General features: G+C 57.0%; 1 protein-coding gene across 1 annotated transcript; it reads right to left on the bottom strand.

Annotated features, from left to right (window-relative positions):
• Nucleotides 12,190-17,811, bottom strand: INHBB (inhibin beta B subunit). The gene is made up of 2 exons (XM_018061661.1): nt 17,346-17,811; nt 12,190-14,868 (listed from the first exon to the last, which is right to left on the bottom strand). Exons 1-2 carry the CDS (start codon nt 17,794-17,796, stop codon nt 14,093-14,095), a joined length of 1,227 nt encoding a protein of 408 aa, XP_017917150.1. The 5' UTR covers nt 17,797-17,811; the 3' UTR covers nt 12,190-14,092.

The following is a 22,041-nucleotide window of genomic DNA, read 5'->3' on the forward strand; positions in this document are numbered from 1 at the left end:
TTCTGGTCAATTCCCACTTGTCCTACAAGACCCAGCTCAGGGACCACCTCCTCCAGGAAGACTTCCTTGATAACCCCATCGCCCAGCCTCTGGACAGGATTTGTTGCCCTCCTGTGGGATCCCACAGGACCCTCTCAGGACCCAAAGGACTGCAAGTGGGTGATAGGAGGTGTTTAAAACAGGCATCTCTGACCATGTCTAGCACCTAGAAAGCCCTCCATCATCAGGCACTGTGCCTGGTACTGCCCGCTCCTCTGGGTTCTGCCCAGCAGTTGCTAAGGGTCTACCTATAAGAGCTCAAGCAGGGCAGTTTCACTAAAGCATTTAGGGGATGGATGCCAAGCATTTCTGGCAGACCCCTCTGAGGCCTCTACGTCTCAAAAGCCCCATTGGTGAGGTCCCAGGCTCCTTCCTATCTCCTCAAGCCCCTTGGTCCAGAGCGTGGCAGCAACCAAGGGCCAGGCAGGAATTCAAGGATCCTGCCTCCTACTGGATTATTGTAGAGTTAAGTGGGGAATGCCCATCCTGTGCCTGGCCAAGGGAACACGCCCCGAGCCCGGGAGTCTCATGCCCCTCTTGGCCTGTGCTGGGAAGGTGGTGGCCTTTGTAGACGAGGCCCAGGTGCATCTCTGAGTCCTGCAGTCTGTAGCCAACCAGGTGGCCTGGGCCAGGCTCTTCTTGGAGTTGGCCCAGCCTTAGGTAGCCCTGGCATCCTCCATGGGACACCAAGCTTCTCTTGGGTGGCTCCTCAAACCACCCACTTCCTCAGAGTCCCCCTCTAGCCGCATTTCCAGGGGCTCTGGGGCTTGTTGTGACATCTGCTCCCAGAGTCTGCTCCAGGTGAGACCTGAAACCTGAAGCAGCACGTCCACGCACCCCACTCACTAACAGGGATACCTCACAGGTGAGGAGGGCCAAGGCAAGGTGAGCCTTGAGCAAGGGGCCCCTGGACAGGAGGTGTGGCCAGTGAGGCTAGAAGACATTGACACCTGTTGCCAGGGAGGCCTTAAACAGGGCTTCCCACGGGAGAGGACATTTCTGCTGCCGCATTGTTTTGTTTTGTTTTGTTTTTAATTTTTTAATTGTTGTAAAATATTTATAACCCTGGTGGCTCAGACGATAAAGAATCCACCTGCAATGGAGGAGACCCGGGTTGGATCCCTGGGTCAGGAAGATCCCCTGGAGAAGGGAATGGCAACCCACTCCAATATTCTTGCCTGGGAAATTCCATGGACAGAGGAGTCTGGTGGACTACAGTCCACAGCGTTGCAAAAAGTCGGACATGACTGAAAGATTAACACTTTCACTTCATTTCATATGTATAACGCAAAATACACCATCTTTCCTATTTTCAAATGTACAGTTCAGTGGCATTAAGTAATTACGCAACCATCACCACTGTCCCTTTCCAGAACTTTCTCATCTTGCAGAATTGAAACTCTGTCCCCATTAGAAAACTCCACATCCTCACTTTTCCCAGCACCCACCCTTCTGCTTTCTGTCCCTATGGATGTGACTTCTCTAAGTACATCATGTAACAGGAATCACCCAGTACTTGCCTTTTGTGACTGGCTTATTTTACTTCACATAATGTCCTCAAGGTTCATCCGTGTTGTAGCCTGTGTCAGAATTGCCTTCCTCTTTAAAACTGAATCCTATTCCCTTTTCTATACACTGTTGATCCATTCCTCTGTTGATGGACACTTGGGTTGATTCCACCTCTTAGCTCTTGTGATTATGCTGCTATGAACATGATGTACAATTATCTCTTTGAGACCCTGCTCTCTTCTGTTAGGTATATACACAGGTGTAGAATTTCTGGATCTATTTTTAACTTTTTTGAGGGCCCTCCATACTGTTTTGGAGAAGGCAATGGCAACCCACTCCAGTACTCTTGCCTGGAAAATCCCATGGATGAAGGAGCCTGGTGGGCTGCAGTCCATGGGGTCACAAAGAGTTGGACTTGACTGAGAAACTTCACTTTCACTTTTCACTTTCATGCATTGGAGAAGGAAATGGCAACCCACTCCAGTGTTCTTGCCTGGAGAATCCCAGGGACCGGGGTGCCTGGTGGGCTGCCGTCTATGGGGTCGCACAGAGTCAGCCACAGCTGAAGCGACTTAGCAGCAGCAACAGCCATACTGCTTTCTACAGTGGCTGCACCAATGTACATTCTCAGCAACAGTGCACAAGGGTTTTGATTTCTCCACAGCCTCACCAACACTTATTATCTTCTGGGGGTTTTGATGGCAGCCATCCATGGGTGTGAGGCAGTGATGTTGGTTTTAATACCAACCTACTCCCTGCTCCTACACTAGGCACCACTTGGGCTCTGAGGGACCACTAGAGCCCCCTTGACTCCCCAGGACCTGCTGATATAAATGTCCAGGAGGAAAAAAAAAAAAAAAGGAAAAAAAAATGTCCAGGAGGGACTTCCCTCACAGCACATGTCAACATTCAGCCAACTGTGATCATCTTGGCTGGTGCCACGTGTCCACCTCTGCCCCGATCAGCACTAGGGGGCCCTGAGGGTGGGATAGCCTTGCAGTAAGGGCTCCCACAGGGAGGACGGAAGGCGGAATACTGTGGCCTCCTGGGACATCTGACCGGCCAAGGATGGTCAGCAAACCTTTTCTATAAAAGGTCAGATTCAATATTCCAGGCTTTGCAGGCCACATCTCTGGCAAAACTAACATGTTGTTGTTGTTCAGTGGCTCAATCGTGCCTGACTCCATGACCCCATGGACTGCAGCATGCCAGGCTTCCCTGGCCTTCAGCATCTCTGACAGCTTGTTCAAACTCATGTCCATTGAGTCAGTGATGGCACCCAACCATCTCATCATCTGTCATCCCATTCTCCTCCTGCCCTCAATCCTTCCCAGCATCAGGGTCTTTTCTAATACATAAACTTTGTCACTAAGTTTGAATTTCATACAGTCTTCATGTCATGCAATATTATTCTTCCACTGATTTGTTTGCAATCATTTAAAAATGAAAAAAAAAAAAAAACATTCTGAGCTTGCAGATTTGCCCCCTGGCTGTGGTTTACCAAACCTTGTTCTGGAATTGATGGCAGGGGCATTGGGAAGACACCAGGTCCCACTGTACCAACAAGGGTGGGATGCTCCTCCAGCTCAAGGTTAGAGTTAGGACCTGGTTCCATGATGAAAAGGCTTCACCAGTGAGCCAAGCAGGCAATGGCCCTGGCACCTATTGGCATTGCTCACCAACCCTCACCTGTCTCCTCGGCCCGTGTCGATGGCAGCAGGAATCCATGGTGCCTCTGCTAAAGGCTGAGATTTGGGACTAAAGATCAGAAATAAGAGAGTGTGAACTCCAGGGCAAATCATGCTGGGCTGCTCACTTCACTCTTTCCTAACACATCTCTAGAGCCCTGTCTCAGCTTCAGCCTTGAAGGAAGCTCATGATCACCCTGGTGACCGTGAGTGCTAAACTGGGCTATTCAAGCCCTGGGGCAGGTAGCGGAAGACAGGAGATTTGCTGTCTTACTGAGGCTGCTGACTTCACGAGGCCATCAAAGAGCAGGCCCCACCACGGGCCAGGACCTGAGCGTTAACATCCAGCTCCTCCCTGTCGCACTGTGTGACCGAGGACAAGCCACTCCCACTATCTGCACCTGAGTTTCTTCATCTGTGAAACAGAAATGATAGAAACCCCAAGTGTTGTGTTGGATCCATTGAGTTAAAGTGTGTCAAGGGCTTAGGCACTCCGTTAAATCACACTCCATCAGTGGTAGCTGTTAGGATTTTTTAAGGGGGAGGTGGGGCAGGCCATGTGGCTTGTGGGACTTTAGTTCCCTGACCAGTGGGCCTTAGTTCCACTTACTTCCCTTCAGTGGAAGCACTAACTACTGGACTGCCAGGGAAGTCCGTGCTGTGATTATTATTTCATTTAATCTACACAAGTCTGTGAGGTAATTACTATTACTAGTCCCACTGTATGATGAGGAAACAGAGACACAGAAAGGGTAAGTAACCACCCCAAGGGCACACAGCTGGGACAGGGTGGACCTGGAATCTGGAAAGTGGAGTCTGCCTGTGGGCCCAGGCTCTTAACTGCCTCCAAGCCCTGGCCTACATGCCCTCTCGGGAAACCACAGGAACAGAGAGCCCTGGGCTCAGAGTGGACCCTGTAGCAAGGTGTCCTGGGGCCACCCTGCCTGGATGGAGCTGCCTCCTCTGGAAGGCGAGGCTCCTTATGACCGCACAGCCCGACCTCCTGTCCTCAAGCAATGTGTGCATACTTGCACATATCACAGTGCTGGGTGAGGACCCAACTTGGGAGGCCATACTCTGCTTCAGAGGGACCCTGTCATCCTGTGCACAGAGCAAGTCCTGGGCTACTATGCTGAGCACCATTTGCTGTGGGGCCATGCCTGCCCCTTGGCTCCCCTCTGCAGACTGAGAGCCTGGGTGGTCTTCTCCATGGTCCTATGGTCTCATCAGCTTTCAGCAACATCCTCCCCACCCCCAGACCCCAAAACACTAAATGTTGAAGGACCTGCCTTACCAGGACAGAACAGGAGCTTTCTTTCTTAGCTTTTACCCTGAAGTGTGCCGCCAGCGGGGAGACCACTGGGGGAGACCACCGGCCTTGCTAATGCCAAACCAGCCATCTCCCCTGCCCACTCCGGACAGGCAGGAGGTGAGGGCTGCCCCAGCCTGGAGCGCAGAAGAGTCAGAACCCTGTGCAAAGGCAGCATTCTGTCCCCCTCCATGCCCTCCTCCTCCACCCACCAGGACTAGAGGCACCAAAGGACACGGAATCATCCTGTTATTGGGGAAGCTGACATGAAGCCAGCTCAGGAGACCCCGCCCCTCCAAACGCCATGGAAAATCTCCAGGGCCCCTGCCTCTTTGATGGGAATGGTGGCTGGTCGCAGCAGGGATGCATGGGGGCTGCAGGTGGCAGTCCTCAAAAAGACTGGGATGCTACCTCCGATGAGGCACTTATGAAATGAAGCCAGAGAAAAGAATGAATGCATGAACCATCTAGTCCAACTCAATTTCAAATGAAAAAATATATATGCTAGAAACAGTAAGATGCTTGCTCAAGGGCACAGAATTGAGCGGCAGGGCCTGGATTAGGCTGTCCATCAACAAGTCTTTCTTGAGCACCTGCTGTGTGCTAGGTACCATTCCTGGCACTGGGGAGAGAGCACTGCCCAAGCAACCGGCCGGTGTGGGGCGGGGGGCCAGGGGGTGCTTTGCCGTCATGGAGCTTCCAGTCTGCTCCTGGGCCAGTGCCTGAATACCAGTCCACAGTGCTTTCTTACTCTGAGATAGTACACAGGGCCTGCCCCAGACCTTGCTCAGACCCTCCAGGGAGCAGCGGGCAGCCCTGGGCAGTGGACTGGCCTGCCGAGCCAACTCTGGACTGTGCACTTCCTGCGGGCAGGCACATCAGTGATTGCTCCCAAAATAGTGGACAGTCATCCATGGGGGGAGTGGCCCCTGTTAATCAGTTCTTCTCTCGGCAACTGAATATGAAACCACACCTTCATGGAGTGGATGACCAGGGCAAGAAGGATGCCGGCTCCAGGGCCCACACATCCCAGGGAGTAACACGGACTCCAGAGTGACACTTTATTGGAGCCCGCAATAGCCTGGCACTGCTTTTGGCTATAGCGGCGGCAGCAGCTCCTAAGTGAGGCTGAGCTTTACCTCGAGGTCTGAACACTCAGGGCAAATGACAGACTTTGGAAGACAGTACTGCCTGAATCTGCCATGGGACACGGGTGCCCTTAACAGGGAGACACGTAACAAGGCATGGTCGGGAGTGCCAGCTTCTGGTCCTTACCAGGGTTGAGCCTCTCCCCGGTCTAGGGTCACTTTAGCCTGAGTTGTTCCAGCAGGGAAATGGGTAAGCTGGGTCAGATTTCTCACCCCAAGACTGCTGTCCCTTCACTCATGTACCAAGTGTGTGTATAGCACATCTGCCCCAGCCTCAAAACAGTGGCAGTGTGAACGATGCAGACTCCGGGTGCCGTAGAGTCCAGGGTGGCAGCCTGGCGGGGGAGGAGGCAGGTGTATACCCAGTCGGCGACTGTGCAGGTGAGACTGGGAGTCAGGACTCCCATGCCAGGTCCCTGAAGGGTAAAGCACAATTAGCCAAGTAAAGAGGAGGAGAAGCACGTTCTAGCCAAAGGAGGCACCTTGGCACAACTGGGAGGCACCAAGGTGAAGGCGGTGGGCTGTGGGCGGTAACTGCAGCCCAAGTGTTGGGGACGAGGACAGGCCTGGGGGCTCCAGCAGGTCAGGGAGCAGCCGGGCCTGGGCCACTGTGAGCCCATTAACCATCAGACTTCTTTCCAAAGCCACGGGGCCTTGAACAGATTTTATACAGGAGTGACAAAATCTGCCAAGTTTTCCTCACGCTACCTGGGAGGAGCTGGAGAAGGTCATGGGTGTGTTTTGGGGAAAAAATCTGTGATTCCCCTGGGCTTCCCAGGTGGCGCTAGTGGTAAAGAACCCGCATGCCAATGCAGGAAACATAAGAGATGTGGGTTTGATCCCTGAGTCAGGAAGATCCCCTGGAGGAGGGCATGGCACCCCACTCCAGTATTCTTGCCTGAAGAATCCCATGGACAGAGGAGCCTGGCAGACTGCAGTCCATGGTGTAGCAGAGTCAGACACGGCTGAAGCAACCAAGCACACACATGCTATGATCCCCCAACCGCAATGCTGGCCTGTGGCTGCCACCACCAGTCAGGTGAAAGGACCTGCCTTCAGCCACCTGGCAGGGCCCAGGCAGCACCAGCCCAGCTGGCCTCCAAAGGCAGGACTTACCTAAAAGCCCCAGGGGTAAAGCGGCGCCTAAGGCTGCCTTGGGCCACCAGGGAGCGACTCCTGGACCGCTGGACCAAGGCTATTTGTGATATTTGTGCTGAGGGGTCGCTGGAACCCCTCTGGGAAAGATGAAGCCTCAAAGGAGCCTAGGTGTTCCTGAAGCCCCTCCCAGGGTAGGGAAGTTAGCAAGTGACCTGCTCACCCGCCAGAAGTTATGTGGCCCCAGGAATGAGAGGCAGCCCCTGGGAGCCTCATCTGCCAACGGGAAAGAATGTCAGTGACTTATCTCTTGTAGAAATGAAATCACCCTCAAGCTCCTGCCCAGAGCTACAGGCTCAGGAAGGCCCAGGGCTCTTTCCATAAGACCCAGAGCTCCCTCGGGGTGGAGATGTCATCTCAGATTCTCACACACACATATGCGTGCCCACAGGGGCCAGAAGAGCCTCCCTTCCACAGCCTGAATCCAGCCACCTGGGGACCCAGGGACCCGATTTGTGCTCCTCCTGAAGGCCCTGCAGAAGTGACGGGGGGAGGGAGGGTGGGGAGTGGGGCAGACCCAGCATCCCTCTTTCCAGTTGAGGGCTGCAAATCACCATGCGCTGAGCCAGGCCCACTTCCAGGGCCTTGCAGAACATCACCAATAGCAGACCCCACCCGCCACAGCCCCCAGAGCTCTGAGGTTCTCTGGAGAACATGGAAGGGAATTGGAGGCAGCATCTAGGGGCCCAGACAGGGACCCGCCCCTGAATAACTGTTAGGCCTCAAGCAAGACACTGCTCTTCGCTGAGCCTCAACTTCCGCATCACTAAAATGGACATAGGTCATTTGCCCAGCAGGGTGGCTGCAGAGAAGCAATAAGCTCTCCATGACTGTTAGGCGGCATCATGATCGTCATCGTCAGCTTCTGTGAATGTTCACACAGTGAATATACAGGATGAAAGAGAATGCTCTGGGGAAGCCTCCGGGCAGAGGGGAGGGGCTGACACACAGAAACCAGCAACAAGGAACCCACACTCACCGGAGCCTGGCCTGTTCCAAGCACCTTAATGCACACATCACCCTTCTGACAGGGCCCAAGGTGGGCACTGTCATGGTCCCCATTTTCCAGATGAGGAAACTGAGAGGTTAAGCCAGGATCCAAACACTAGGGTTGGGGGGTGCTCTGAGCCCATACTCCAGGCAACCTCCTCCACCCCCATTGGAGAGGCCCAGCAGCCATGCTACCCACCTGGCCTGGGAGGGCATGGGGATGTCCCCCCAGAGAGGAACAGTTCAATGCTCAGGTGCCATGCATGTCTCGGGGTGGAGGCTAGGCATGAGTGAGCAGATGGCGTACTCCTGACTGAAAGCCAAGCACACTCTGAGCCCCCGCCTCTCCCCTCTCCCAGGGAGGCCCCAAAACAGCCATGTCTCTTGCCGCCCTTCCTGAGCAGCCCGGTAGCTATGAGTGATTTTGGAAACAGCTCTTGGAAGTGAATCTAAGCTCTGCCACCTGCAGTGCATGGCTTCCTCAACCTTAACTTTCTCATCTATAAAAGGGAGACGTGGTGGTTTAGTCGCTAAGCCATGTCCCATTCTTGAGACCCCATGGACTGTAGCCCTGCGGGGTCCTCTGTCCATGGAATTTTCCAAGCAAGAAAACTGGACTGGGTGGCCATTTCCTTCTCCAAGGGATCTTCCCAGCCCAGGGATGGAAGCCGCATCTCCTGCATTGCCCGCAGAGTCTTTACCACTGAGCCACTAGGGAAGCCCTTGTGTGTGTGCACGCTCAGTCACTTCAGTCACGTCCGACTCTTTGCAACCCTATGGACTGTAGCCCACCAGGATCCTCTGTCCACGGGATTCTCCAGGCAAGAATACTGGAGTGGGTTGCCATGCCCTCCTCCAGGGGATCTTCTCAAACCAGGGATTGAACCCACGTCTTTTACATCTCCTGCATTGGCAAGCGGGTTCTTTACTGCTAGCACCACCTGGGAAGCCCATAATATTACCTATTCCCCTCGACCCCGGGGCTGTTGTGAGGACTATATTGAAATAATGCATGAAAAAAAACCAGGCACCCAGGAAATGTTTGTTGAGTGACTAAAGGACTGACCAGATAGTGTCATTCTACTTTTAATGCAGCTTTGGGGCTGCAGGGACATCACAGTGACTTCCCTGTTACTGACCAGGGGAGGGCAGTGGGGCTACAAACATATAGGCCACAGAAATGGTGTCTGCACCCACCCACCCCCAACCCCAGCCCCCAGCACCTGCCCAGCTAGAGGGTGATCTAACCCAGATTTAAATATGTAACGACCCCCACCACATGCAGTAGTAAAGAATCCACCTGCCAATGTAGAAAACGCAAGAGAGGCAGGCTTGATCCCTGGGGCATAAAGATACCTGGAGGAGGAATTGGCAGCCCACTCCAACATTCTTGCCTGGAAAACGCCATCATCAGAGGAGCCTGGCGGGCTGCAGCCTATGGGGTCGCAAAGAGAGGCAAACGGCACACATGCACGATGCCCATCACAGTGTCTAACGGGCCAGGCACACCACCTTTTGACAAGGAAGAAAACGAAAACGGCAAGAAATACACACAGCTAACCATGCAACCTCAGCCACAATCACAGTCTAAATCCCCACTCAACCACACACATACATACTCACCCCCACAGCCTCCAAGATGGGCAGACTCACACACAGCTGGTCACACATGGCCACAGTCACACACTCACCTCAGCTCAGCAGAGAGACACACCTATAGGCACAGCACAAATGCACATCATTCAACCTCACCCCAATTCCCATCCACTCCCACCAACAGCCAGCCCCACTCCCCATACAGCCCCACACCCCAAGCACCGCCCACCCTAGTCCCCCACACAGTCACCCTACTCCCCCAGTCCTCACATACAGCAGACTCACCCCCTCCTGCAAGACCTGCAGGTAATTTGTCACTTGCTCCAAACATCCCATTGAAAGCCTGGTAACCAGGCTGGGGTTGCTCCCAGGGCCTCTGCCCACAGGAAGGGTGTTTTGTTTCGGCTTCTTTGCCTGCAAAGGCGCACTTCCTTCAACCCACAGCCGTCTCCGTGGCTTGGCGGCAGCCTCTGGCCTCCCTGCCCCCTCTCGCCCTTGAGGGAGGCCTGGGAGGGTAGCCTGCCAGGCCCCTTGGGGGGTCCCCAGTGAGAGTTCTCACAGGACTTTGCAGAGGACATGCTGCAGGCCATCCTGAGTTCCAGGTGGGTCAGGGGCCCAATCCTGGTATAGGGGCCCCCTCCTGGATCTGTGGCGGGGAATCAACCTCCACCGCAGTCATGGTGTCATATCCAAAGGGCCTGGGAGAGGAAAGGGACACCGGAAACCCCTGGAGCCTCTGCTTCCTGGACCATCAGTCTGTCCGTCTATGAAATGCGGGGAAACAATGGGAGGTAGCTGTAGGGGTCCCCTCTCCCCTGCACACCCCAGCCTCAGACTCCACTGGTTCCCTGAGGGCTCAGGGCACATCTAAAGGTCAACCAAAAGCGAATCTGGCCCGTGGAAACATCTGAGGCAGGTGGGGCTGGCAGTGATGGCTCTGGCTGGCCTGGCCTGACCCACTGGTCCTGTGAGGGGATAACAGCCTGGTAGCCTGAAGAAGGAAGGGAGGGACAGAGGGAAGGACAGCAGGAGGGGCCAGGGTCAGAGGCACTGGATCTAGTGGACGGCTTGGGAGGCTCACTCTCTGGGCCGCGCAGGGGCTCCAGGGAACCTCTGCGGAGAGGTGGGACCCTAAGCAAGGCCCCCTGGGCAAAGAAGGGATGCAAATGGGGGAAGAGCTACAGGCAGAAGAAAAGGAACAGAGAGGCAAGGACCACAGATGCACAGGAAGGAAGCCGCATGACCCCACTGGAGAAGAAGCCCCAGCGCTGCTGTCTGTCCTCACGAGAACAGGAGGGGCCACTTGCCATCCCCCAGGGGCCTGACCCCACAGAGGCACAGGCCAGCTCAGGGCAGCAGGGCACCCCTCAGGCACATGCCAGCCACTGGCCTCCCACCTCAAGTCCTGGGAATTTCCTGGGCTCCTGTGGGACCCACAGGCCACCCTGTGACCCAGGAGGGTGCCCGGGGATGCTCAGCATCCAAAGAGCAGAAACACGCCGGTGACTCACATGCCGCCCCTCTTGGAGGCTGCAACAAAAATTCCTGGGCCAGGGCCAGGGTAGGGGCTGGGCTGAGGGCTTAGACCACTGCAGAGCCACAGGCAGCTGGGTGGTAACCTCTATACCCTAACGTGCCCAGGCCAGTCCTGTCTTCATGAAATTTTGTTCTTAGCCCCCACTAATTCTCATACCATCTCTAGATTTCACAGGGTAACAAATCCACCCCTCAGACAAACTCCTGGCAGGACAGTAGCTCTCTTGAACAAGAGAAGGATGGAAAAAGACAGAGGCCAGAGGCTGCCTCCTGCCACCAGCTGACCATGTGGATTGAGGTGGGCCCCTTCAGTTTCCCCATTGTTGCTTAATGGGGTTAGATATAACCCCTTAAGTTCCCACTACTCAAATGCCGAGGTTTCTGGGAAGACCCCACGTGACCCCCTCAAGCCACAAGGTGCAGCCCCTCCGACCCCAGAGGGCCTCTGATGAAGTTAAGGCCTTAGCCCCAAAGTCCTCCCAGGGAAACAAGCAGACCAGCCATGGCACTGGGACTCCAGTGCCCAGGGTGCCTGTCCTGGCTGTGTGACCTCAGGTAAGCCCCGAAACTCTCCGAGCCTCAGATTCCAAACCCTAGGAAACAAAGATGAAATCATTTCCCGTAAAGGTATGATGCAAGGGTTGCCTGATAACACCATCCAGTGGGTATCTCCAGGAATCCCTTCAACTATAGTTGGGCATGTGTTACTACTACCACCACCCAATCTACCACCTGCTAAAATCCCCACGGCAAAAGGACAACTGGCATCCTCAGGATAGATGGAAGCCTTGCTTCTGGCTTCCATTCCAAGATATTAACCTCTTCCCAGTTGCAGTCATCTCTATTAATAAACGGAGATGGGCACGGGGTCAGGTGGGCTTCAACCTCTCAGATTTCACATTTCCTCCCAGGGACAGGGGGCTTCACGGGCACTTTCAAATGGTAATAGACTCGGCCCTGGTGCAACATAATTAGCCTTGGGACTAGAAGGGTAAACAAATGTGTAATTCATGAATTTGCTAATTGTCCTTCATTTTGATCTCCTGCCATTTTTCCTAGACTCTGCCTGACATCCGAGCTTGTGGCAAGGACTCAAAAGAGTGCCGGGTGCGGCCCAGGGAGGCACTGGCTTCAAAGTCGGACACCTGGACTTGCCCTCCCCCAAGCTGCCCCCTCCAGCCTGGAGCCCACCACCCCAGATATCACACAAGGCAGGAAGCCCGTGGCACTCCATCTTTTATTTTCTTCAACTGTACACAAATGTAAAATACTTTAACAGCAAGTCTATGGGAAAAAATTGTTTGGTTTTAAATTATTATGAAACAGAACCTAAGGGGAGCTTTATTAAATAAACATAAAGATGGGGGTTTAAGGATACACACCTGCATTCTACCATTGTCGTTTTTACTCTAGCTTCTGGGTGTGTAAGGATAGAAAAGACACATCAAACTGAATAAACAAAATCCATGTATACCCTGAAACGCTGGCAGGCCACTCAAGGGATTGTTCAGAACGTCCACCTCATAAAGATGGCCTCACCATCTAATAAAAATTAAAACCGATCTGTTGGCCTCTTTGGTTCCAAAATTATGTATAATACATTTAACTGTATTTTTTTTCGCTGCTATAAAAATAACTTCTTTTTTCAAATGGCAGTTTCTGACTAATCATGCAACTAAATCAGTGCAAACATTAAAAGCAATCATTCGCTTAAAAAAGAAGCAAAGGATTTCATTTCAAGTATAAAAAAATATAAAAAGAGTCGTACGAGTCCAGTTACATCTAGTGTGGGTCAACCCTTTAAATTGCATAGTTCACATGGCACTTGGACCTCTGGGGTGAGCTCAATGCTCTGCCAAGGGCCACTTCTGGATACACGCGGGAGGGCAAGGGTTGTATCATGTGCGTTCAGGCGGGTGTGCAAGTGCTAGGAGTAGGGCAGGCGAGCAGGTAGGGGCCACATCCGTGGCTGGCCCTGGTGGCCAGAGCCTACATGGGCCACTTTTGCAAAGCAGCTGAAAGCCTCTCCCTCTTCCCCAGACCCGGTCAACTGCTCCCCTCCCTCAACCCCTGCAGAAGGGGCAACCCCACCCCCCGAGCATCTCCAGAATGCCTTCACCCCACCATTCCCTCCTTCTAAGAGCTCACCCTCCCCTTGCCTAAGAGTCATTTCCACCCCTCCCTAACCAGTCCTAGAGGAATCTCCCCAGGGAAGGGCACAGATTGCAACTTTTTTTGTTCCACTTGGAACAGTTCAGATTTTAACTTAAAAGGTCAGACCTGGTAGAAAAGTCCCTTTTCAATTATACAACCGGAATGAATGACCATTCAACTGCTAGTGATCAGTTAAAGCATCAAATTAAGACCCTTCTCCTCTCCCTCCCTCCCCACCCCCAGAACACACACACACATAGAAGTCACACCAGGGCCCCAAGCGACAGTCAAATGGTCACTACCACAGCTCCATGGTCTCCGGTCTCTGGCAGGTGGTAGCCTATTTGGGCCTCCTTCTCCAAGGATGGGAAAGGACAGGCTGCCCGGCTCGCCGCAGCAGGAAGGATCCCAGGCCAGGGGAGCAAGCCCACATGTTGCAGCCAAGAGATGTAGGGACCCCAGCGGCCTTGAACGGGCAAAGAGGGACACGCGGCCCTCTGCAGGCTGCCTGCTCCCCACCCCCCAACTGCTGCTCCTCTCCAAGCTCCGGGTTCGCTCGCTCTCTCTCCCTCTGTGTCTCTTGTCTTTGTGCTTTCTGTGTGCTCGGAAGGCGCGATTCAGAGTGGCCAGGCCAGCTGGGGGGGGGGGAGGGGGGCGTGGGGGAACGGTGGCTGCTCACCCCATTCTCTCCGAGAGACAGGCATTTGTGGCTGAGCTGCTATTTATCACTGCATACACTTGCTGGGATCCCGGAGGCTGCCATGTGGGTGGCAGGATGCGTCTGGCTGTGCGCGTCTACGTGTGCATTGTCCAGTCCTTCGTGTCTGTGGAGGGTTCTCCCTCTGTTTTTGACAGATTGCTGGATGAGGAAGTAGGAAAAGATCTCAGGTCGGCCCCGGGCACCTCCCGGGTATCACCGCGCTCCACTTGCCACACCCTGGTCCCCATGCCCCGATGGAGCCGCGCCCTCATGCGCAGCCGCACTCCTCCACGATCATATTGGGCACGTCCCGCTTGACGATGTTGTACTCGTCGTCGAAGTAGAGCATGGACATGGTGCTCAGCTTGGTGGGGATACAGCAGGAGTTCACGGTGCCCGGGTTCAGCCCCCGCATGCGGTACTGGTTTACCACGGCCGTGTGGAAGGAGGAGGCCGAGCCCGGCACCCCCGCCAGGTAGGCAGGGCAGCTGCCCTCGCAGTAGTTCCCATAGTAGCCGGTGGGCGCAATGATCCAGTCGTTCCAGCCGATGAGGCGGAAGTCGATGAAGAACTGCTGCCGGCAGCACAGGTTGGTCCTCCCGTCGCACTCCAGGCCCCGCTTGCGGATGCGGTGCCTGCTGTCGCCCAGCCGCGCCTGCACCACCACGAAGGGCCGGTGCGACTCCTCGCCCGGGTCCACGAACACGGGCACCACGGCCAGCTCCCGGCAGCCGTCGCACTGCACGTCCAGGCTGAGCCGCCGCTCGCCGCGTGAGAACAGGGCCTGGATGGGTTCGGTGAGGGGGAAGGTGTGCCAGCCGCTGCGCTTGAGGTCCACGCGCTTCTCCACCGCGGCCCAGCGGTCGCCAGGGCCCTGCTCCTGGAAGTACACCTTTACCCGCACCTTCCGCCGGCCGCCCTTCTCCAGGACGTAGGGCAGCAGCTTCAGGTAGAGCCACAGGCTGGCCTGCACTACAAACAGGTTCTGGTTGCCTTCGTTGGAGATGAAAAAGTACAGGCGGACCCGGGAGGAGGCCAGGCCATCTGCGGAGAAGCAAGAGAGCAGGCCAAGTTAGATCAAGGAGAACACTAGGCACTGCAGAAAACGCATTCTGCCGCAGGACGCTGGACCGGGCCCTGGCCGAGCGGCTGGAGGACCGTCCTGACCAGAAATACCACTCCTGGGGCCGCGGCCTCCAACGGTAGCCTGGGAGAGGCAGGGAAAATTGTTTCCTATCTTGAAGCTGGGACCAGGTTGGGGCCAGAGGGTCCGGGCCTAGAAAACTGGCCTCACCTCTCCCAGGCCAGGGTTCCCTGGAGACAGGCTGTCAGGCCTCAAAGCTCAACGGAGGAATTTGTCAGGAGGCCAAGATCTTAACAAGTTGTTATGGGTATCTGTGAAATCTGAAAAACAAAACCAGGATCTCACTAAGGATTTGGGGTGGGTTGTTTTAGCAGAGTTTGGGTTCTTTCTTTTCTTTTCTTTTCTTTTTTTTTTTTTTTTTTTTTGGTTAACTTAGGGCATTGCAAAATCCAGCTGAGCCACCTACAGCCTCTTTCCAGTGTTTACCTAAGCATGATCTGATCCAACCCCCAGTGGAACCTCCACTGCAAACAAGCCAGCTCTGCTCAGATTTCTGACACAGGAACGTGTGCTCTGCAGGCTGCAAAGTGCAGCCTTTGCTTCTGAGTACTTCCAAGGGACAGGGCACGCAGTCTTGAAACTTGAAGTCCACCCCTTTCATGAGACACTGACTCGCCGTGAATGGCACATTTGAAGTCTCCATCGATAAGGAGAATTGGTTTATTAGTTGTCTCAATAATTCAGCTCAACAAGAAGAGAGGCCATGCCAACTGAGAGAGGAATCCTCTCTCATCCTACATTTCAGTGACCCTGCTCTCTGACGATCCCTACTTTTTTATTTTTTTCTCCAGGAAGAACAAATAAGCCAACTGTGTGGCCTCCGATGGTTTTATCAAACCTCCTACCACTGCCCCCTTCCCAGCCCCCTCCTCAGGCCTCGCCTGGCTCCTCTAATAACACTGACATCTGACTTTGAAATGGGGGAAAGTGCAGCCTTAAAAGCTGGTCTTGGACGAGCTGCCTGTGACCTGAATCTGTTATTTATAAGTCAAAGAGCTGGCTCCGTGGAACCGACCAGAAATATAACAGCCCCTGCTGTCATTTTGTGCCACCGGGACCAAAAGGCCTCCTCGACCTTCCAGAATCACATTTCTGCTCTGGGCCCCAAAGCACCTTTTAATCCAGGCTCTCTAATTGCATGTCCAGATTCCCTTGACTCTGTCGGACAGCTAAAACGGCAATGCATTTCTTTCTAAGCACAAACCAGCCCTGATTGTCTCTGCTTTTCTCCACACCCGGCCATGCAAAACTTTTCATCCCTTTTCATCCCCAGGCGGCACCTGCACAGTCTGCCTGCTGCCTTGGGGGCTGGGGGGAGGCATTCGCAGCCTGGGGACACAACTGCCACCAACTCTCCCCCCCCAAGGCTCCCTGCCCACCCTGCCCTGCCCAAACCCGAGCTTCCCCCTGCGACCTTCTCGGCAGTCCCCCTGCACAAATGGGGCTGAGCTCCAGGCACAAAAGCCAGCCTGGCTCATTCAAGTCCTGAAAAGGACAGCAGAGCCGAAAGCACTTGCAGCATTTCAGCGCGAGCACATTTTTCTCCTTCTTTTAAAGTTCGAAAGATGTTTTTCCTCGCTTGATTTTTATATTCAGACAGTGGTTTAAAAAATTTGCAATATAGGGCCTGAGGAACATTCCAGAAAGGACTCCGACCCTTTGTTAACTAGGAACTCTGCTGGCTCTAAAGCCAGGGAGCTGCCTCAGCTCCCAAGCAAGCCGAGAGGCACGGGGCTGCCCTCTGAGCTGCAGCCTTTCTCTGCGTAAATGATGGGACCTGTTGAGAAGCCTGCCTTCCACCGATTCCGGTGCCCACACAATCGGAAGAGAGGTTGCCTAGCTCTCCCCAGCGAAGCTTCAGCAATCCTGGCAAGCCCACGCTGCCCGGCGATGGAAGCGGCCCCAGGGGCCTCTCACGCAGGCATACACACACACACACAGAGTCACACACACATACACACACTCCTCCGGCCCACGGATATCAACAAGCACACACATCTCCATCTATACTGCTAAGCCTACACTCCGATCGTGGGAAACAAAAACATTAAGCAATCACCAAGCGAGTGCCCGCGGAGCCAGGGCCGCACGAGTCCGCCGGGAGGGGGACGTGCGCCCAAAGGCGCTGGGGCCCGTTTCGGAGAGCAGGGGTGGAGGACAGAGCGCTCCTCGGCGGGGATAGGGGAGCAGGAAGGGGTTGCTGCCTTTGAGAAGAGGACCGCAACCCGGACGGAGCGCACAGGGCCGGAGGCGAGCGGGCCGAGCCAGCACTCCAGGTTTCCCCCAGGGCGCGCGGGCTGCGGCGGCTGCGGCCAGAGTCAGCGAAGAGAAAAGCGGGTGGAGGAGGTAGCGAGGGCCGCTCGAGGGACCGACCCACCTGTCTCGGCGAAGCTGATGATCTCGGAGACGCGCTCCGGGCCGTCGGCGCCCGGGCTGGCGTGGCCGTCGAGGTGCGGGATCTCCACCCGGCCGTCCTCGCGCACCTTGCCCGCGTGCAGCTTGCGCAGGGCCGTGACCATGGCGGCCTTGGGCACGGCGTGTGTGATGTTGGGCCGGCCCCGCATCTGCAGGCGGCTCAAGATGTGCCGCTTCACCGCCTCCAGGAAGTCGCCGTCTACCCGGCCCAGCTCCTCCGGCCGCCGGAAACCGCCGCACGACGTGCAGGTGTCCTGCGCGCCGCCGGGGGCTCCGGGCGGCGGCGGGGGCGGCTGCGGCGCGGCGGGCGACGGCGGGGGCGTGGGAGAGCCCCAGACCCCGGGCCCCAGCCAGCCGACCGCCAGCATCACAAGGCAGGCGGCCCCCAGCGCCCGACCGGGCAGCCCGTCCATGGTGCGCCGCTGGCGACGAGGGCGCCCGCCGCGAGGCGAGCCGAGCCGAGCGCAGGGCGGCTCACGGCTCCCGGCGCGCCGCCCCGCCCCGCCCCCGCCCGGGCCTCCGCCCGCCCGCCGGGAGGGCCGCAGCCGGCTCACAGGGGGAGGGGGCCCGGTCGGGCCGCGGGGGTTCCCGCGCGGCGGGGAAGGGGCGCCGTGGGCCGCGGGAGGCCGGAGAGGCGCCCTGGGCGAGGCAGGGGCAGGAGGGTTACTGCCGCGCGGGCGTCTCGGGGCGCGTCGGCATCCGCAGCTTTCCCCCCATCCTCTCCGCGTCGGGGCCCCGCTGCCCCCGCTCGGGTGAAGCGAAAGCAGCGGCAGCGGCGGCTTGGCGGCCGGGCGGGGAAGGTGGCAAAAGGGCCGGTCGACGCAACTTGGGCGAGACGGAAGCGAAGGCGCCCGAGCCCCCAGAGCGGAGCCGGGGGCGGCTTGGCGCGGCGCTGCGGCGGGCGCTGCGGCGGGGCCCCGCGCTCGCACCTGAGCGCCTCGCCCTCGCCCTCGCCGCCTAGCACCGAGGAAGGGCCGCGGGCGGTGGCGACGGGTGGGTCGTCCTCTCCGCGGGTTGGCGGGCGGACAGCGGGGCGAGTGCGGTGCCGGTAGCGCCGCGGAGCGCGGGCCCGCTCAGAAGCGGCGCGGAGCCCGGGACCGCGGGCCCTGCAGTCCTCGCGGCGCGTCACAAGGCAAAGTTGTCTCCAGGCTCCCGGGGCGCCGCATCCACCGGCAGGCGGGCGGGCGGGCCGGCTGCTGCGCGCTCCGGCGGGTCCTCTGCTCCGCCCGCCTCCTCGCCGCCTGCCTCCCTCCGCCCGCCTGCGCGGGCCGGCTGGACTCCGAGCGCCAGGCTAGGCGGCGGCGGGGCCCTCCTCGTCCGGGTCTCTTCTGCCTGCGCGGAGGCGGCGATGTCGGTTCGAGCTCCTAAAAGTATCGCCGCGTCCCCGGCGCGGGTGCCCTCGTTGGCTCTCCCGCCGACACACGCCGCAGGGCCGGGAGAGAGCTGCGGGTGTCGGCCGCGTCCCCGCGCCCGGCCGCGGCAGAGTGCGGATCCCGCCAAGGAGGAGTTTTTCGCTTTGCCCTCTTCTTTTACTCTCGTTTATTCTCCCAAGGGTGGAAAAAAAAAAAAAAAGCCGCACAATCTCCGTATGTGCGAGCGCGTTGTGATAGAGGTTGGCAGGAAAAAAAAAAAAAAGAGGAGGGGGCAGTCTCGCCCTGGCCGTGCGGGAGGAGACTGTCCGCGCCTCCCGGCTCTGCTTCCCGGGGTTGCGGGGGGGATGCGGGGGGAGGGGGAGGCGGAATCTGTTCAGGTTGATGCTGCCCGCTCCCCGCCCACCCCAGCTTCCCTCCGCTCTTTTCCTTCTGCCTTAGCGAGAAGGAGGAGCGAACCGGCTGGCTTCCCTCCCCTCCCCACCCCACAAGACCGGGCCACTTCTGCGGTCTCGAAACTTTCTCACCACGTGGGCGCCCCGGACCCCCGCCCGGCTGGGCGGCGGGCGGCACCGACGCGCTCCCCGACCCAGGATCCCGGCGCTCGTCTCCTCCCGGCGGCCGCGCAGGCCCTGTCCTAGTCCCTGCCGCCGCCTTCCCCGCCCAGGAGAGGCACCTCTCCTCGCCGCAGCCGCCCCCGGCCTTCCTGGGGTGCTCCCTCGCTGGCCGCGGCAAGGCGGGGGCGGCCGCGGGCGCCGCGGACTGGCTCCGCCGGTGGATGTCGCTCCGGGGCTGCAGTGCCGGAGCCGAGCGCCCCGGGCCGCCGGCACACTGGGTGAGACGTGGACCCCGCAGACTGTAGGGGTCTGGGGGGCCGCTGCCTCCGCCGGCGCCGCGCCCCGAGAAGCTGCTCGACTGCATGGGGAACCGGCCTCGCGGCCCATGAGCGTCCCGAGCTCTGGGCTTGCCAGGCTGGAGAAGCTTTCAGCACCACTGCGGCCGCCACCCCCCTAGTTGGCAAATCTTGGCCGCAGACAAAGCCAGGTCCCAGTCGAGGCTCCGCTACGGCCGGCCTTGCCGGAGTGACCGTGGCTAGAGCCTTCCCATCCTAGTCTCTGCCGCCTCGTGCGTACACGGGCGCAGTAACGACTATTAAAACACTGGCTGGTGGGGAGCCCTAAAGTAGGCAACCGGGCCAAGCTCCTCACAGAACTCAAGAAACTACCCTTCCAAGGCTGCCGTTCTTAGGCCACTAGCGAAAGACGCTGTCAGTGAACAGCAGAATCCCAGCCTCGTCCAGAACCCCAAGTGGAGTCCGTTCCTTCTGTCCTCCCTGGCGTCCCGACCACCATGTGGAGCAACAGGACGGTTCCCCTAGGGTGCAGCAGGAACGCGGCCTTGCGCTCTCGTCTCAACTGCCTAGACCCCCACCCACAGTGAACGCGCCGCATAACAACGGAACTGCAGGGAGTTTAGCTTCTTAGCGTATCGGGGAGCCCGGGACAACCGAGGTGGACCGCGGCCTCAGGCTCAGGGCTCCCCACAGCACCCGCGACCCCTCATCGCAAGCTTCTCAGGCCAGCCGGGCACTGTGGCGTTTAGCCTCAGCCGGACCGCAGCCTCACCAAGGTCCGCAAGTCTGGAGGCGGAGCGCCCCCTCCCTCCCGATCCGAGGAACCGACTCAAAGGTGCGCAGGGCCGGTCCCAAGGTACAAAAATGGGCTGCTCTGGGTTTTATCAACCGAAAGTCCGAAATAGGGGACAGGCAGGGTCCCCGAAATGCCAGTCCCCAAAATGGCAACCTTTCTGGTTCCTTAGGGCTTTCTCCAGATCCTGAATCGTTGCCACTCCCAAACTGACAGCCCTTTGTTCCCTCGGCTTACCACCCCTGGCCCTGGCCCAGAGCCTGGGAAACCCTGAGCAGAGAGGAGGTAACCTCTGCCTCCTGGGCAGCTTGTACCACCACCTTCTACCCAGTGGCCCTGAGCCAGCCCAACCACCTTTGTGATTTTGTGATTTTGCTTGCCTCTTCTGCCAGGCACACTTGCTCTGGTCTACTGGTCCTTCCCATCACCACAACCACCAACCTACATGGGGATCTCACGCCCAGGCTTCAAGACCCAGCCCAATCTTGGTGAAGCCGCCATGGCCTTCTTGTGCCCTGAATAGCTGTTTGCTGGTTTTGCCCCTCAGATCAGTGCCCAGATTTTATCTGTTCACCTGTCTCCTGTGAGGGGCCTCAGGTTCCTGCAGGACAGGGACCAGGCCTCTGTGTGATGCCAGACCTGGAAGATAATCAGGTGCACTTATTGACCCAGTGTTTGGTTGGTTGACTGATTGATGGATTGAAAGAAGTCGGTAAGCCAGCAAAGGCTTTAACACCTCTACTTCTCAGCACAAACTCACAGTAGTGTTCCTTGCCTTCTCAGTTACAACCCTTTATTTATTTTTTTGTGAAAGTGTTAGTCACTCAGTTGTGTTTAATTCTTTGTGGCCCCATGGACTGGGGCCCACCAGGCTCCTCTGTTCATGGAATTCTCCAGGCAAGAATACTGGAGTGGGTGATTCCCTTCTCTAGGAAATCTTCCCCACCCAGGGATTGAACCCCGGCCTAACACATTACAGGCATTCTTTACCTTCTGAGCCACCAGGAAAGCCCATTTATTTATGTATGTATTTATTTATATTTATTTTTTGGCCACACCCCACAGCATACAGGGTCTTAGTTCCCTGACCAGGGATTGAACCCAGGCCCCATGCAGTGAAGTCTTAACCACTGGACCATCAGGGAAGCCCCGCAACCCTTCTTATTGTGGGCAGAGCTGGGTAGAGCTGTAGGAAGAGGGGAGGGCTCCACGCCTTTGTGAAGGTGCAGCATCCTGCTCATCACCCTGGTGCTGGGAAGAGGCAAAAGCCACCATGTCCCTGCTGGTTGGAGGAGAGAAGATGAGGTTCAGAGGAGGGTCCACATTTTGCTCCCCTGACGAAGGAGCTGCAGCCCCGCTGCCAGTCATCTGCTGGGAGGGAACTGGGTCAAGCGGTAGTCAGAAACCATCTGCTCGAGAAGCTGGGATTATCCCGCCCTCTGCTGATCCCCCAGCCCTCAGGAGCCAAGGGTGTAAATTGAGTTCTTCCAGATCACCTTGTGCTTTGCGGGGAGCTCCCCATTCCCTACTGAGGGGCAAGGACCTTTTCCTGTTGCTTCAAAGCCTCATTTAGCCTGGACTCTGTTCTCCTTTAGATTGAGGGTGACCTCAGCCCTCAGTCTGAGCCAAGGATGTGACTGCG

This window comes from Capra hircus, chromosome 2 (assembly GCF_001704415.2).
Source record: "Capra hircus breed San Clemente chromosome 2, ASM170441v1, whole genome shotgun sequence".
Classification (NCBI taxonomy): Eukaryota; Metazoa; Chordata; class Mammalia; order Artiodactyla; family Bovidae; genus Capra; species Capra hircus.